This window comes from Sarcophilus harrisii, chromosome 2 (genome assembly GCF_902635505.1).
Source record: "Sarcophilus harrisii chromosome 2, mSarHar1.11, whole genome shotgun sequence".
Lineage (NCBI taxonomy): Eukaryota > Metazoa > Chordata > Mammalia > Dasyuromorphia > Dasyuridae > Sarcophilus > Sarcophilus harrisii.
Genome location: NC_045427.1, coordinates 150,756,622 through 150,775,322, shown reverse-complemented (window position 1 = coordinate 150,775,322; position 18,701 = coordinate 150,756,622). Strand labels below are relative to the sequence as shown.

General features: G+C 35.7%; 1 protein-coding gene across 6 annotated transcripts in view; it reads left to right on the top strand.

Annotated features, from left to right (window-relative positions):
- The window catches only part of RIN2 (Ras and Rab interactor 2), a 214,610-nt gene that overhangs the window by 149,601 nt on the left and 46,308 nt on the right, over positions 1–18,701 (top strand). For all 6 annotated transcript variants that reach the window (XM_031951051.1, XM_031951053.1, XM_031951055.1 and 3 more), the window contains one exon: positions 8,765–8,865. In XM_031951051.1, coding sequence (XP_031806911.1) covers positions 8,765–8,865 — 101 coding nt within the window. The remainder of the gene's footprint in view (positions 1–8,764; positions 8,866–18,701) is intronic.

Genomic DNA, 18,701 nt, shown 5'->3' with positions numbered 1-18,701 from the left:
GACTTCAAGGGCTCTCATTTCCTCTGACTAATAGCTGATTGCTTACTGAAACAACAGCCTGAGTTTCATCTTCAAGATCTGGAGATCCAGCTAATGTGCAAGTAGCCTTGGAGGGGAAACATTTTAGATTGCCATCATTTGTTTGTCAGTATAAAATATGCTTTGGACAACTTTGCTCTTTATATATTGCTTTTCATACATATCTCAAGAAACCAAGAAAAGCTTATGGGATTTTTATAGTGACTCTTTACTTTTTCCCTTCCTAATTAATGTAGCATGGTGGAACAGTGAACAGAGTTTGAGGTCTAAAATCAGGAAAACCTGAGTTCAAATCCAGCCTTTGGACACTTACTAGACAATCTCTTAGTTTACCCAGCTTATAAAATAGGGATACTAATAGCATCCCCTTCATGTGGCTGTAAAGATAGTACTTATAAACTGCTTAGCATCATCCCTGGCTCATAGTAGACAAGTTTATTTCTTCCCCTCCATACTCCATATCCCTCCATAAATTTCAAATACATAGAGAATTCACATAAGAACTCTCCCTTCTTCAAATCTCTCCCCCTTTTAAAATATTTTGAGGCTCATCCTAGGTGTCATTTCTTTCAAATTATTGTCCAATTTTTAGCTGCTCTCTCTCTTTTAGCCAATTCAATTCAATAAGCATTTTTAAGTACCTTATTTCCAAGAGCTATTCTAGGTACCAGAGACAGAAACAAAAATGAAATGGTCTGTCTTTTAGGAGGAGAGATAATAATATTTATACAAATAAATGCAAAATATACACAAAGTACATACAAATTAGTTTCTAGGGGAATGTGTAGATTGTCTTATATTGTAGTTGGATAGTATCCCCTTGAGAATGTGAGGCCCTTGAAAGTCTGGGCGATTTCATGTTTCTTTTGTCCCTTGGGCTCAGCACAGATCTAGCCCAAACTGGGTGATTAGTGATGAATTGAGGATTCTGTGTGAGGACTTTACTACCTCTCTATTAGTTGTGTTAAAAGGATCTTGGGAACTTTTGAATTATGGACTCCAACTGATTAAGTACTTAATTTAAATGGAAATGAACCATAGACAAACTGCCTAAAAGTGGAACAGCTAGGCTGAATGTTAGAGAAAGAAGGCCATTGGCAGATACTTTAAAGGAGGGAGGAGTTTGGAGGAGTTTTTCTTGTGGAGGAGCTCAGTTTCTCTGTGGAGGAGAAAGTAATGGACAGTCAAACAACAGATAATGCATCACATTTCTGAGCTGGAGGAAGAAGTAAGACCATGGGAGAAAGGAGTGTTAGATCTTAGAAATGAAGAGATTTTGGTCATTCAAAGAGCTAGGCCTACATATGTAACAATTCTTGACAGCTACTGTCTGGGATTCAATTGAATTGAATTAATTAATTTAATTCAAATATTAAGGGTTACTGTATATAGACAAGGTGTTACAATCTGGGGAAGGTATAAGTTTTATATAAAATGTAGCTCTGCTCTCAAAGCTCAACTGGATATAGGGATCATGTGACTTAGGCCCAGTCCCACAAACTTGAGAAAACTTCATTCAATCAGTCCCATTTATCCTTAAGTTCTTGTGAACATACAGTTTCACTTGATTTGAGCTCTTTTGCCATTCTTGGATTTGATATAAGCATGCTATCAAATAAAAATATATATATTTCTGAAGATAAAAATTGTCATTAATTTATTAAACAAACATTAATGATTTAATTAATCATTTGTGCAAGAAATAGTGTTTTCAGAGTTCTTTACCTCTAGTCAATGAACTTTTTAAAAAAATGTTGAAAAAATGAAAAAAAAAATAAATAAATGTTGATAACTATTTTAATATGATTGGTTTCTGTCATAATTGTAATTCTTTTAGGGTCCTAAATTGCTCTATGTATTTAGCCTGCCGGTGAACAGCATATTCCCATCTTATGGCATATTCCCCTTCTTCTGGTTAATTGTGAATTCTACTGGGGAACTTGTCTTTTCATTGTTAATTGTTTAAAAAAAACAAAAACCCTTTTCTTTCTAACTATATGCTCTCTCAGATCTATTTCATATTTGCCACTCCTGATGTCTATTTTTCCTCTTCATCTGTCCTTGTCTCTTTTGGCAAAGAATGTCTTTGTGAATTCATCACATGGCTGAAACCCATCATCTACTGTCAAATCTTATCATTTGGCTGTAACTCCAATCTCATCAGTGGCATCCTTCTAAGATACCTCCAGTTTATTATGTTGTCTCTCTGGTTCCCCTCCCCATTAGATTATGAGCTCTTTGAGAACAGGGACCATTATTTTGTTTGGAGTTTGGAGTAGTATTTTTTGTTTGGAAAGTTGATTTATTGTTTTTCCTTTCTTTGTCTCTCCAGTACTTAGCACCCATACTAATATTAATATAAGAAAACAATAATATAGTAAAATTGATAAACGCTTGTTTTTTTTTTTTTTGACTTGACAACTTGTCAGGAAGTAGAGACCTAAAGGAATAAGAAGGTCTCAGAACCAAAGTCTTCTTTCTTGAGAAAGGTGGGAGTTTATCGTGAGAGTAAGTTAATAGCAACTATGTTGAGAGGGGAGGTATTTGATTAATAAAGAAACATTTATTATTCAATAAGTGTTTTATCAGGTACTGTCCTAGACACTAGGGGAGATGGGAGAGATGATGGTAAGGAATATTAATTAAAAGTCATTGTGGATCCAGCAGTGTTACTACTGGGCTTATATCCCAAAGAGATCTTAAAGAAGGGAAAGAGACCTGTATGTGCACGAATATTTGTGGCAGCCCTGTTTGTAGTGGCCAGAAACTGGAAACTGAGTAGATGCCCATCAATTGGAGAATGGCTGAATAAATTGTGGTATATGAATGTTATGGAATATTATTGTTCGGTAAGAATGACCAGCAGGAGGATTTCAGAAAGGCCTGGAGAGACTTACACGAACTGATGCTGAGTGAAATGAGCAGGACCAGGAGATCATTATATACTTCAACAACAATACTATATGATGATCAATTCTGATGGACCTGGCCATCCTCAGCAATGAGATGAACCAAATCAGTTCCAATAGAGCAGTAATGAATTGAACCAGCTACACCCAGCAAATTGGGAAACAACTAAGAACCCTTACATAGAATTCCCAATCCCTATATTTTTGCCTGCCTGCATTTTTGATTTCCTTCACAGGCTAATTGTACAATATTTCAGAGTCCAATTCTTTTTGTACAGCAAAATAACAGTTTGGACATGTATACTTATTTTATATTTAATTTGTACTTTAATATATTTAATATGTATTGGTCATCCTGCCATCTAGGGGGAGAGAGGGGGGAAGCAGGGGAAAAATTGAAACAAAAGATTTGGCAATTGTCAATGCTGTAAAATTACCCATGCATATAACGTGTAAATAAAAAACTATTATAAAAAATAAAAAAAGTAAAAGTCATTGTGACTTCTTTAATGATAAACAACCTTTTAAAATATATATTTTTTAATGTTGTGGTCATGTATACTTATTGTGTATCTAAGTTATATTTTAATATATTTAACATCTACTGGTCATCCTGCCATTTAGGGAGGGGGGGTGGGTAAGAGATGAAAAATTGGAACAAGAGGTTTGGCAATTGTTAATGCTGTAAAGTTACCCATGTATATATATCCTGTAAATTAAAGGCTATTAAAAAAAAAAAAAAAAAAAAAAAAAAATAAAGAAGACTAAGAATTCCCATAGACAACACTGAGGAGGGAATTGTGAAGATGAAGGGGAAATTTCAGTAAAAGCAGAGGGGTGGCAGATGAAGTCTCATGGTATACATGCTATTATTATTCAAATTTTTCAGTTAACAAAATTGAGTCAAAGAGATGTTAAATGACTATAAGACTTGGGGCTTTCTTCCGCTTTTGTTGTTTTTTCTTTGTATCCTATGTATGTGCTGTAATGTAATAAATATTTTTTGTAGTTTGTTCTTCATTCTTGAAGAGAACCATGCCAAAAAAAAAAAAAAAAAAAAAAAAAAATAAAATATATATTTTTTCAATCAGCAAAAATCTTCCTCCCCCACCCCCTTATTCCTGACCCCTCCTCCCACCACACACACTAATTGAGGGGGAAAAACAAAATCCTTTTTTCAAGCAAAAAACAAAACAAAAACAAAACTTTTCCACAGTGACCACATCAAATTTAAAAAAAAAAAGTGATGACTGATTCTGCATCTAGTCTTTTATCTGTCTGCTAGGTTGCATGTGCAATCATTAGTCTTCTTGAGATTAGTCTTTACAATGATCCATTCAATAAGTTTTTACTAAAACATTTGTACTGGGGATATAAGTAAGAAATAAGCAATTCCTTCCCTCAAGTAGCTTATGGTGTAATGGGGAAAAACAAAACAAAAGGAAAGTGAAAAGGGCAAAAGGGATGGGGATAGGTATGGGTGTGGGACCTTTGCTCAGGTTATAACCCAGCAGCTGGTAGCTGCTGGAGAAAGTTGTTGGCCAGAAACTTCGGTAAATTCCAAGCCCTAAAGGTAGGTTTTGGGAGGACTTTTACTGCTTTAATCCCTAGCCTTCCAGGCCGAGGGGAGAGGCAACTAGAGAGTTGGCTAGGTGTAGAGTATCAGAAACTGAGTCTGTTGATCTAGTAATGAGATTTTTGATCATTCACTTTTCCTGGGAGAGGCTTATTGAAAGTTACCTGGGAACTGATCAGAATTCCTAATTCTTTAAGAGTTGTCTTCACTATAGCAAAACCTTAACAATACCTTAATCTTAACAAGCAATAACACTTTGCCAGAGAAGAGTCTAAAAGAGATGATATCACCAGGCTTTTGAAACCACAGTAGAGATGAGTGAAACATGGGGGAAAAAAGTTAAATTTACAATTTTTTTCCTACACTATCTCGTTACTTCGCCATGTGTCAAAGGAAACTAGCAAGTTTATCTCAGTATTTCATTGGTTTGCCTCAAGACAATATGATTTGGTTTGCAGGCAGGGGCCACCATTCCTAAGAGTGGAGAAGAGATAGAGACTACCTTTGGGCCACATCAGCATTCATATCTTTTATCCTTTTTTCTTCCTAACCCTAACCCTATCCTTCTTTTATCCTGGCAAACCGCTCCAATATCTTTGCTAAGAAAACCCCAAATGGGATCACAAATACCTAGACACGACCCTACTGAAAGGACTCAGCAAGAATACAAGTGCTGTAGGGAAGGGTTCCCAAACAAAAAACAGAGCAGGGTACAAGAAGCAAAAGATCTGTCTTTCAGAACTAGGTTAGGATCTGGAAGGTCTGGTATTGTATCAAGCTTCTCTCCGAAATGCAAACTAGGATCTGGTCTTCCAAAGGTTAGAGAGGGTCTCAAGGTTAGTTCAAACTTGGCTGGTAGGATAGTTTAAAATACCAGTTAACAACTCTACTCATTTGTGTTGTTTATGAAGATTTTTATATGTGATGTTCTATAAAAGTGTGGAAACCAAAACATATATATGCTAGATAGGCATTTAAACTGGGGGGGGGAAATAAGATTTTGTGCTCTTGTGAACTGTAGAAATTTATACAGGTGATACAAGTAATAATAATTATTGTTCAGTCTTATCCAACTCTTTGTGACCCCATTTTGGTTTTTTGTTGTTGTTTTTTTGCAAAGATAATGAAATGGTCATCCATTTCTTTTTCCAACTCATTTTACAGATGAGGAAACTGAGGTAAGCAGGGTTAAGTGATTTGCCCAGGTCATACTTACTAGAAAGGCCAGATTTGAACTCAAAAAAGAATCTTCCTGACTCCAAACTTGGCATTCTATGCACTGAGTCTCCTACATGCTCATAATAATAGCTAGTATTTATATGATAGCCCCTACAATGTGCCAGGCACTATGCTAAGCACTTTACAAATATCTCATTTGATCCTCACAACAACCTGGGAGATAAAATTATCCCCATGAATTTTATTATGGTTGAGTCATTTCAGTGCTGTCTGACAGTGACTCTCCTTGGATTTTTCTTGGCAAAACTCCTGGAGTGGTTTGCCATTCCTTCTCCAGTTCATTTTACAGATAAGGAAATAGAGGCAAACAGGGTTAAGTGACTTGCTTAGTCACAGGGATAATCGGTGGTCTGGTGGCCTTTGAACTCAATCATAGGGATAGACAGGGAAGGTAAAAACAAAAAGAGGTTAAATGATATCCAGGGAATATTAAGGATATACATAAATGTAGATCTGTTATTAAATGTAAAACTATGTAGTTGATATACAAAATGTACATTTTCCATTACTAATAATGATAGAATCTCATTTAAAGAAAGTGTTTGCCCTACTAGTTATTTGAATTATGACAGGAAATTTTTCTGTAAAGAATTGCATGAGATCCTGAATCTTTACTACAGCTTTTAAAAAAAACATATAAGTATGTATTGAGGGCTTTAAAGTATATATTAAATTTAGCACAAGAACAACATTGTGCTCATTTCTGCCCTCTTCAAACCTGTTTATTATGGTGAATGTTTACATATACTACTCCTTGCAACTTTTCTGTTGACATGTCCTTTTCTCCTGTCTCATCTTTTTTCTTTCCCCTTAATTTTTTGTCTTCTTTTCTTCTCTTGCCCTCTTTGTTATTGTCACCTGAAAAGGAAATTTAAAACGTGGGCGATTACAGTGAAGGCATTGAATGGTATATTGGTGCAAATATTGGAGTTGGAAGTAGAAAAAGAACTTGGGTCAAATCTCATTCTGCCACCTTAATTCCAAAAAGGTGTTATGGGCATAGTATTCTAAATACTAGAGATCAAAAGATAAAAGATTCTACTGAAAGAATTGTTATTTGTCCCTTGTTCTTGAAGAGGAACATCACATCAGGGAGGTGATGCCATGACATGCAAGTGAATTGGATCAGGATGATTAGAGATGGTCCTGGATGCAATGGAAGACCAATTTTTATTTTATTTATCTTTTTGTTGAAAGAATACTAATTTTGAAATAATATGTATAATAAAAAGTCATTTGAGAAGAGGGTGAGGTGGAGAATGGAGAAGAATCTGAGAAGACTCCTCTTGTATCTGGAATGTATTCCCTATGTCTTCTTTTTGGAATCCCTGCTTTCTTTCAAAGCTTAGCATAAACTCTGGCTCTTAAATTGTCCCTTCCCCCTGCTAGTGTCTCCTCCCCACTCAATTACCTTGAAATTGGGCCCTGAGTAGTCTAATAGGTAGAACACCTGGCTGCTAAATCACTCAATACTTAGTTTGAATTCCTTCCTTTGATACCTATCAGCTACATGAAGCCTCTGGGCAGGGCACTAATTCTCTCGTGACCCAAGCAAATTTTAAATCTAAAATCTATAAATTTGAGAAGAGGTGCACTAGTAGAGAAACTGATAAATCATAAATCTAGTTAATATATCTATCTCATATGTGTATATGTATGTATTTATATATATATGTGTGTATACATATTGGTTTGTTTGGATAGCATGTAAGTTACTTGGGAAATTATATTATTTAATTTTTGTCCTTATTTTCCACTATTTTGAACAGTTACATGAACAGTTTTACATAGGATTGGGGCTGGGACTATTATTTCATTTATAAAGCTAACTCCTAGATATAATTATCTCTTGGTAGACTTCCCTCTACTAATGCAAGTCCACATCTTTTCTATAATTTATAGACATAAAGACTTCCCTCAAGCATTGAGAAATCAAACGTTTTGCCCTGGGTACAGCCAGAGGAAAGATGTGAAGCTAAATCTTCCTAATTTTAAATCCAGGCTTTTTACTATCCCATGGTGGTTACCCAAGTAAAAGGAAGTTAATATATACTTGATTATTGATTGTTATTGCACGAAGATTCCGAGATACAGAGGCAAGGAAGGAGGGAGAGATCCTCCCCGAAGCATGGATGCCTAACCTGTAATGCCAACAGAATTGTAATAAGCTAGCTTTTAGATATCACTTTAAGGTTTACAAAGTGCTTTATTTATGTTATCTCATTTGATCTTCATAAAAAACCGCTATGATGGTTCTATCATTGCCCTCATTTTCACACAGATGAGGAAACTAAGACAGGATTTGAACACAGGTTTTTATGATTCCAAGTCCCACATTCTGTATACACTGTGTCTCAAACAAAAAGTCATAGAGAATCCAATTATGAGATTCTATGATGAGGCCACTTTCACTGGAGTGATTCCTCATATAACTTTTCCATGAGATTTGTAGATGTTCTATTTTATCCCATGTACTTTATACTATATTCTCAATGTGAGCATCTCCCCAATTCCATGACAGATATATTTCAGTGTCCAGGAAAAGGCCAAAAATTATAGAGATTAATCACTAAACAGTGAGTCAAAGGAAGTTTTGTTACTGCACTTAATTTTTAAATATTTCCTTTCTGAAATAAGACAATTTAAGCAGTCATAATAAAGAAAATTAAATTCTGTCTTTCCTTTGACAAAGTATGATTTGAAATATATTTTCTGCAACTTAAAAATTGTTTATATTTTCTTATTGAAAAACAAAACTGATTTTTAAAGAATTCACCATGCAGCTTAGCACAAAGGCAAAGAAATTTAAGAACTTCCCTTTTTCGGTTAAAGCTTACTCTGTCCCTTGGTTTTTAGAGGAAATTCTTATAGCCCATGGGAAAGGAAAAAAAATTGTAATCTCTTTCTAGTTCCTATTGAAGTGAAGTGACTAAACGTGGCCCAGCCTTAGATCCACGCCCCTTCCACTTTCTGACGTCATACTATTTTTGTCTTTGAATAGCTCATTGACACAATCGCCTCGGAGATCGGAGAACTGAAACAAGAGATGGTACAGACAGATGTCAGCCTAGAAGATGGATTGGAACCCATTGAAATACCCAGGTGACTCCCAAATCTCTTTATTCATGGAGGGGAAGAAATAAAGAAGGCAAGATGAACTGCTTTAGTTAGGAGAGTTGAGGTTTGTGTTCCATGGGAGCCATACAGCTTTATTAGTCCTTGGAGGTAGGAGTGGCTTATGAATGGAAGTTGAAAGTTTGTTTTAATTGCTTTGAATGTTCTACATGCACTTGAACTTTGCTCCCTGCTGGCATTGGTACTAAGAAATACTGAATTACATTTACAGTATTCAGCTAACATTCATTTGGGGGGAAGAAATTAAGATAGATCCTTATAAGCTAATTAGAACTAAATCTGGCTGATTTAGGAAAGCACAGAGGAAAGCACAAAGGGGGGGAGTCTTTTATTTTCAGTTCATAATAAATAAATAAATAATCATTTCATGGTCCCCTTGAAATAATCTGCCAAAGCCAAATCGTTAATTCACTGATAATAGGACAGGACATGGACTAGTATTGCTAGAAATGATTTAGAAAGCAACAGCAGTGATAGAAATATATAGAGGTCTTGTTTCTTTGGATTTTTAATGTAAAATCTCAATATACCAAGAAGGAAACTGAGATATTATGATGATAAAACACTAGAATTAGAGATATTAATAACCACAAGTCCTTGGACATTATCCTTACATCAGCAATTGATTCTTCTGAATGGGCTATTGACACTTTGTTCAATCATCTCATCCTGAGTGTTGGGTTTATAAAATAAATGTTCCTGACTGGTGGGGAGAAATGAAATGCAGGAGAAATACAGTGAAGGAAAATCCAAGTGTTCTAGCAGGTTTCAAACCTGCTAGACTTGTTTGCTGAGATAGTATGAGGAGGAGATACCACAGCCCCAGGGAGCTCTTCTGCAATAAGGTTGTTATAATTTTCTTTACCAATCTTATTTCTCTAGTAGAACTGTTACTTCCTTAATCTCTGGAATTTTTATGTATCCAGATGGTTGGTTGGGCAATTGGATAGTTTTTAATCAATACAACCCATAGGAAAGTCTCAGAAGTAATAGTAATAGTAATAGTTTCCCCTGGGGCTTCACACAATACTTTGTTTTATACCTCTTTAATGCTCTTATCACATAAGATTGTATATTCTTATCTGTCATTGTCTTGTCTCTCTATTTGATTGTAAGTTCAAATAAGATGATATAATTCAAAACACTTTGAAAATCTTAAAACACTAATAAAGCAAGGTGTTATTGCCATTAACTTCCATGAATTTAATTCAGTTCAGCATAGATTACATTACCTACAGACTCATCTTTCTCATCTTCAAAAAACCTTTACTTCATTCATTCATCCCCACTAGCAATGTGTCTGTCATGTGATTTTGCTCTCTCTCTTCCTTTTGTGGCTAGATTCCTTGAGAAGTCTGTTTATAATAGGTGCCTCTACTGCCTTTCCTTTCATCTTTTCTTAAATCTTTCAGAGTTTGACTTCTGACCTCAACATTCTTCAACCAAAACTATGCTCTCCAAAGTCACTAATGATCTCTTAATTGCCAGATCTAATGGCCTTCTTCTCTAACGTCTTACTCTTCTTGACCCCTCTTCAATCTTTGAAGGTTTTCATGACTCTGCTTTCCTGGTTCTCTCCCTAATTTGTGACCTCTCCTCTTTTTCCTTGACTGGATCATCATCTATGTCATATTCACTAAATTTGAGGGTATATCTCAAGATTTTGTCCTGGGCCTTCTTCTCCCTCTGTATTACTTCTCTTAGTAATTTCTTCAGTTCCCATGTTTTCACTCATTATTTCTAAGCATACAACTCATACTTGTCTAGCTTAACCTTTCTTCTAATTTTCAACTACCTATTAGACATACATAACTGGATATTTAAGTTAAAAAGTCCAAAACTGGATGAACATCTCTCCCCTACTCCCCAAAAAACCTTTCCCCTGTGTTATGGGCCAGAACTTGAAACAAAGGATTCTTACAAGGTACTAAGTCAGTGGAATTGATAGAGACAATAGTTATCTAATTTATCATGGTTCAGTATAATTGATTTAATCCTACAAGGAGATGTTATGGGCCAGAACTTGAAACAAGGTACTAAGTGGAATTGAGGAGACAGTGGTTAAATCTAGCTTAGCTTTAATACTACAACAAATAATGGTTTCCTAGTGATATAATGATTGGTTTATACTCAGTGTGGGGCATATAAGCTACAAGCTCTCAGGGCCAAAAAAGACAAGCGCACTAGGAGCTCTCAGAGGCTGAGACAGATTCATTCCATCATCCACCTTTGTGGTGGCTGGAGTCTGAAGCACAAACCTTTGGATTCGGAGAGATTCAGAGGGCAGAGAAGGAGGCAGGAGCTCAAGCTCTCAGAACCAAGGAGAGAGATAGGACTCTAAGAAAGCTAACCGGGCCCCAGGAAAGGAGACAAAACTTTGAAGGAGACAATAAAGGATTTGGACTTTAACACCTGGCTGCACTTGTGGTGATTACTGAACTGAAATGAAGGCTGCTCCCAGAGACTCCAAGGAAACCTCAACAGAGAACATTACATTTTAAAGAGAACATTACACTCTTCCTCCTAAATTCTCTATTACTGTTTAGAGTACCACCATCTTCCAGCTTTCCAGAATTGTAACCTAAACGTCATCCTATACTCTTCACTTTCTTAATCCCTTCCAGACCCTCATATCCAATCAGTTGTCAAATTCTATCTATTGATTTCTGTCAGATATGTCCCCTTCTCTCCATTGATTTCTGTCAGATATGTCCCCTTCTCTCCCTGACACTATTAAGCAACCTACAATCCATTCTCCACCGACCTGTCAAGTTGATGTTCCAAAAGTACAGAACTGATCATATCATCCCACTCCCCTTTCAGTTAACAGCAGTTGCTCCTTTTTGTCCTCAAGATCAAAAACAAAATCCTTTGTTTAGCTCTTTAAAATCTTTCATAACCTGACCCTGGCCCCTTTCTGTCTTTCCAATATGATTATACCTTACTGCCTTCCAACTGTTATATGATTTAATGCTAGCACAAGACTTCCTTCAGCCACCTCAGTGCATTTTCCCTGGCTGTCTCCCATTCCTGGAATTCTCTCTGTCCTCAGATATACCCCTTGGCTTCTCTGGGTTCCTTTAAGTCCTTAATCTTAGTGACATCCCTCTGAGACTACCTCCAATTTATCCTATATGTATATCTTATTTGCACATGAGTACAAAACGTTTACACATAATCTCCTTCATTAAACTGTGAACTCCTTGAGAGCCTGTCTTTGTATCTTCAGTGCTTAGCAAAGTACCTAGCACATAGGAGGTACTTAAAAAATACTATTTGACTGGCTGACTGACTGATGTAGTGGATAAAGTCATTTATTTGATTTCCTACCTTTACTCCACCATCTTGGCTCTACCTCTCATTTGAAGCAAGAAAAATTTAGGTTAAACTACCCCCTCAGACACTAGCTAGGTTATCCTGAGCAAGTCATTTAATAGCCCTAGGCCTTAGTTCCCAAATCTGCAAAATTAGCAAATTAGATTCTATGTTCTCTAATGTCCCTTCTAGTGTTAGTCCTTTGATCCTATTAAATGATGCTTATAACATGCAGAAGCATTGGATCAGGATAGCTATAACATAGACTGCTAAATATAACATAGCTCTTGCATTCCATGGGGAAAAGATAAATGCATAAATAATTTATTCAAAAGAGAGTAAGAGGCAAAACACTATTGTGTGGTGCAAGCCTGAGAAGACCTCTTATAGAGTAATTAATATTGAAGTTGGGATTTGAAAGAAGAAAAGGTATCCAAATTGGGAACTTGAAAGAAGGCAGAGACTTCCAACAGTACAGAGTAAATAACAATGAATACAAGAACAAAGATGGGAAGGGCGATAACTAAAATAAATCTAGACAGGTAAATTGAAATCAGAATAGAAAGGATTGTGCCAGACCTGGGAATTGATAATTTATTCAGTAGGTAATATAGAGCCATTGAAAATTTATTTTTTAAAATCTGTTGCTCTGTGGTGTTCTCTTTTTTATAATATGTGATGGTTCTCTGGGAGCAGGTTTCTTGGGGAGATTTTCAGAAGGCAGCCTTAATTTCGGTTCAGAGTAATAATCACTTCAAATGCAGCCAGCTGATAAAATCCAAACGTTTATTTTCTCCTTCCAAGTCTTGTCTCTTTCCTTGGGCCCAGTTAGCTTTCTTAGAGGCCTTTCTCTGTCTTTGGTTCTAAGAGCTCCCTCCGAATGTCTCCAAATCCAAAGGTTTGTCCTTCACCATCCAGCCAGCACAAAGGTAGAAAGTGGAATGAATCTGACCCTGCCTCCGAGAGTGGACTTGTGGGCTTCCTCCCAGAGTGCTCTTTGGTCCTGAGAGCTTCTTGCTTATATGCTGTACACTGAGTACACACCAATCATTATATCACTGGGAAACCATAACCTGGAGGAGGAAATTGCAAATCACTCCAATATTTTTCCCAAAAAACTCCAAATTAGTTCATGAAGAATAGGCTACAATTCAAATTACATTGTTGTAGTAATATATTGGTAAGATTATTCAAGAGATCGTGTTGAAAATGAATTAGAAAGGGAATGGATTAGAGTCAGGAAGATCCAAGGGAAAATGTTATACTACTAGTCTAGGTGAGAAGAGAATTGGAAAGAATATAGTTGTAGCAGCAGTAGACAAGTAAATTATTTGAGGAAGATATTGTAAAAACAACAGGATTTAACTACTGATGCGAAGTGAGGGTTGAAAGAGTGAAAATAAATAACTATTCCAAAGTTATAGGCAAAATTATGTGTTATTAACAAAAGTAAAGAAATTAGTGGAATTGACAGATTTAGAGAAAAAGATGTAGAATTCCATTTTAACCATGTTAAATTATCAAAGTGAAGAGGCTGTTAGAAATAAGAATAGAACAATAGGGAGAATGAGTAAAGGAGAGAGATAGAATTAAAATGCATTTGCAAGGGGCAATTCTTGGTGGTACAGTGAATAAAGCAGCCAGCCTTAAGAGTTAGGAAGATCTGAGTTCAAATGTGCCTTCAGACACTTATTAGCTGGGTGATTTTGGGCAAGTCGTTTAAGCCTAATTGCCTCTAAAAAAAAGAAATAAAAGAAACCACCTCATTTGCATAGAGGTGATAATTGAAGCCATGGAAGTATAAAGTCTTTTTCAAGTATAGAGAGAAAAGTGAAGAGGGTTTAGTTCATAATTCTGGGGAACAATCATATTTCAGGGACAAGAAGAGACAATGAAAGAGAAAAGTCACAGAAATAAGAGAATCATGAGAAAAGGAGGCGGAGCCTCCTGCCAAGGGATGAGAGGATATTATAAAGGAAGGGCTAGCCACTGTGTCAAATGCTCAAGGAAGTCAAGGAAAATGAGAGGAAAAAATGGATTTGATGATAAAGAAATGATTAGTGACTTTGGAGATAGTTTTATTTAGAAGGCTGTTAGAGATGAAAGCCAGACTACAAGGGGGTGAAAAGATGGTGAAGTAATGGAGGCAGAGATTGAATGTAGTTTAAATGTATGAAGGAGTCAAAGGAATATTTTTTTCAAAGGAAAGACAGCATATTTGTGAGGGGAAGAAGTAAATAGAGAGTAAGTGACTGAAGATGCATAAACACACTATATATAGCAGATAAAGTCTGAACTTTGAATGAGGAAGATCAGAATTCAAATTCTATCTCATGCTCAATTTCATCTTATGCTGTACCTGGGCAAGTTACTGAATCTTTTAAGCTTCTATTTTTTCATGTAAATAAAGTTTAATATTAAGCAATTACCTTTTAAGTTGTAAACATCAAATGAGATAAAGCATATTCTACAAATCATAAATCACTAAAGAAATGTGGCTTGTTATAGAACAATGTCATGGATGGGTTAGATGAAAAAATTGAGCAAATAGAGAGTGGTTTGATAGCATGTAGAACTACATTATTATCAAAATTTTGAACGTGCCTGATGCAAATATTGAGTTTCTATATACTCTGGACGTGTTTATTGCATTGCCATCTTTTACTAGGGTTTCTGGAATTATGATCAACAACAACAATAACAAATTTTTGTGGCTACATTAATTAGTTTAATCTTTAAAGAAAACTCATAGAGGGAGCAGCTAGGTAGTATATCAGATAGAGTACCAGCCTTGAAGTTAGAAGGACCTGAGTTCAAATTTGGCCTCACACACTTAACACTTCCTAGCTGTTTGACTTTGAGCAAGTCGCTTAATCCCACTTGCCTCACCAATGAAAAAGAAAATTCATTGGCATTCAAGAGAATCTTCAGAGATATCAAAATGATTTTTTTTCCCTAAAACTGGATTAGATAATTATCTATTGCTGAATATAGAGTACCAGACCTGCAATCAGAACCACCTAATTTCACAATCAACCTCAGATACTTACTAACTAGGTGATCCTGGGCAAATCATTTAAACTGTGTTTGCCTCAATTTCTACATCTGTTATTATCTGAGGATAATAATAGCACCTATCTCCCAGGGTTGTTGTGAGGAGTAAATGAAATAATTATAAAGCACTTAGCATATAGTATTATATAAATATTCCTAACATCATTATTATAAGTAAAGCACATTTAAAACTTAAAATGCTATATAAATTATAGCAATTATCACTTATTTATTCTTTGGACAGTGGACAAAATTCACTACAGTTTGGCTTGTCTGATTATTTGCTTTTTTTATTTTTGATCCATAATGTTTATAGGATTTACATTTATGAAATGTAATTCTAATTCTTTTCTAAGCATACATTTCTTCACTTCTCTTCTTTATATAAATAGACTTCTTAAGCACAGGTCAACTTGGGGATTTTGATGCCTTCAGTCATTGTCCTTGTCTTAGACCTCTCTTGTTTCTGCTTCTGTTTCATGACAGACATCAAAATCTATTGTTTTGTTCCTACTTCTCAGACCACCTTTGCTTTAATAGCACAAGTGTTTCATTCCTTATAGAAGACCAAAATGACTTCTGAAATTGAGACTGACACTTCCCCTGGATACCCAATTCTATCCCAAGTTTCACTGTACAGAGTGGCAATTGAAAAGATGGTTGTCACTAGGATTAGCTAATAGTGAATCAACAAATGGATTGATAAGATTTATAAATCAATTACCATATGCAAAGCACTGTGCTGAGTACTGCAGACACAAAAACAAGATAATCCCTACTCTCAAGTTGCTCATATTCTTAGAGATGAAACAAAATATGTAGATGATTTTAGCTGCACGCTTTTAGCACTTTCTCAAGTGTTCCCCAAAATATGTGTGTATGTTGTGTGATCACATTGTCAATCAAAATAGTTTGGCAGGGAATCAAACATGTTTGTAAGTAACACTGAATGTTCAGAAATAGCCACATTGTTTTTACAGATTTATGTTCATTTAAAATGTTGTGAAGAACTAATATAATAATGAAATCTTAGGACATTGGGGACTTTTCTTATTTGTTCTGTATCAAATAGATAATTTTGTTTATTTCTTATTATAATTCTTAAGTAAACCAGTTAAGAGTTATTAATTCATATGTTTTGTGGTGTTAATTTGTAAATGATGGCTTGATATCCAGAAACTGTATTCTTTTCTTGCCTATTAAAAATCTATTTGGATATTTTGTATTTTATTATATATTTGTATTACCAGGAAGAAAAAGTCAGATGGAAGGCTCTTTAGGGCACAGTGACAAACCAGATGGTCATATAAAATTATATCCATTTCTATTGTTAAACCATTTGACAATGCCAAAGACTTCTTTTCTGAGTCCTCTGTAGCTGTGGCTATTGAGTCAGGTGCTATAGAATATCTGCAGAATCACTTGCCAGGTTTTATCCCTGGATGAAGGCTTTGGGAGACTGGTTGAAAACAAGATGAATGGTCAGAGTTAGGGGAGAGGCCGTGTACACAAATTGCTCTTTCTAGGACTCTGACTCAGTGACCTAGGCTTTTTCCAACATGGTCTAGGAAAGGTGATCATCAAAGTGGTGGCAAAGTGGTTTGAGTCATTCAGCATGTGCTGTTTCTTATCTCTCCCTCAGAGTACCAGTTCCCTCAGCTAGACTGACTTGTCTCTCCTGCTTGGCATTTGGTGTGGATGGCTCACTTTTCCCCACAAGAATCATTCCTCTGTGTGTGGATAATGGATAGGTCTGGCCTGGAAGCAGGACCTGTAATCTGAGGACACGACTATTCCTGGGTCTCTCAGGGGCTTACCTTCCTCTTGGTGGCAAGGATGGCAAACACCTTCTCCACAACGTTTGCTTCCTTCAATGACAGCTGCAGAGAAAGGCTTGGAAATAGAGTTGGTGAAATGGGAAGAGGAGGGAATTGCATTCCCAGAACTCTTGGATTGAGGGTCCTAGGCTGTCTCCAAAGGAGTCTTGGGGAAGGTAGTGGTTGAGGAGATAATTTGACTTACATCACATGCTGTCTCCTGTGTCTCCACTGTGAAAAGTTGCGCTTGATTTTTTTCAGTATATGAATTGAGGCCCTTGAATGAAAAGGACTGGTGTAGGGAGCATTGGATGAGTTGTATTTTTGTTATGAGCATTTTAATGTGAGCGTATGAGTCTTTCATGTCTTGAACATTTTCTGTGGTGGAGGAAATTAACTTGCTGTAAAACAGTTATTCATATTATTTTATAGCATGTCCCTTTTCTAGAAGAGGACAGCCATCATTACTCAAGGCTAAACAAAAGTCATTTCCTGTGCATCTTTTAAATGAAAGGATTATTTATTCAGTAATTAGTACATCCACTTGGCATTAGAACAGGGTTTCTTAAACTTTTTCTACTCAGGACCTGTTTTTACCCAAGAAATTTTTATGTACTCCCAGTTAAACAGGTATATAAAACAGGTATAAAATTCAAACATTTATTTATAGTTAAGAGACTCACAGTTTAATTAGCTGGGCATTAGATTTGCAAAAAACAAAGGATGTAAAGTATTCCAGAAGGGATAATAAGGAAATTTGGAAATATATGAATTAAATAAAATACTATCTGTTAAGACACTCCAAAAAAAAAACAAGTCATTCTTAAGCTTTGATTTAGAAATTTTCCCAGATTTAGAAAAGCCAGGTTCATGTGAATCCAGAGCAGAGTTTTTTGTGGGAGGTGACTCTCTGGGCTATTAGATCACAGTCAGATTTGGTCATCACATCAACTGCCCTGCACCTACACTCAAAATTCTAGAAATTACTTTATATGTTTTATATTTAATTTACTTTGCAATGTAGTTTTTCTCTCAATAGAATGTAAAGTTCTTGAGGGCAGGAAATGTTTCTTTTCTTGTTTTTCTATCTTGAGCACCAAGAACAGTGCCCAAGGCATATATGATATACATGTTTGTTGAATTCAGTGCTAATTCAATGTAATTATTCTCAGCTCCTCCTTATTGACTGGTACTGATTTTACTGGTGTAAAGAATTAAAGCAGACACTTTTCTGAGTAAAAGTCATTATCTCTAGCTCTACATAAAATCTTCACAATCAAATGCAGAAAGGCAGGAATAGTAAATGCTTCCATTTTGGACTATAATGCAATATAAATTATATTCAGTAAAGAGCTAGAGAAAGGTAGTCTAAAAACCAATTGAAAATTACATAATCTAATTCTAAAAAATGAGTAGGTCAAACAACAAATTGCAGAAACAATCCATAATTTCATTCAAGAGAATGACAATAATGAGACAACATACCAAAACCTATGGAATGCAGCCAAAGCAGTTCTTAGGGAAAATTTTATATCTCTAAATAGCTACATGAATAAAATAAAGAGGAGATCAATTGAATTGGGTATGCAAAGCGAGAAAAATATTACATATTTTAAA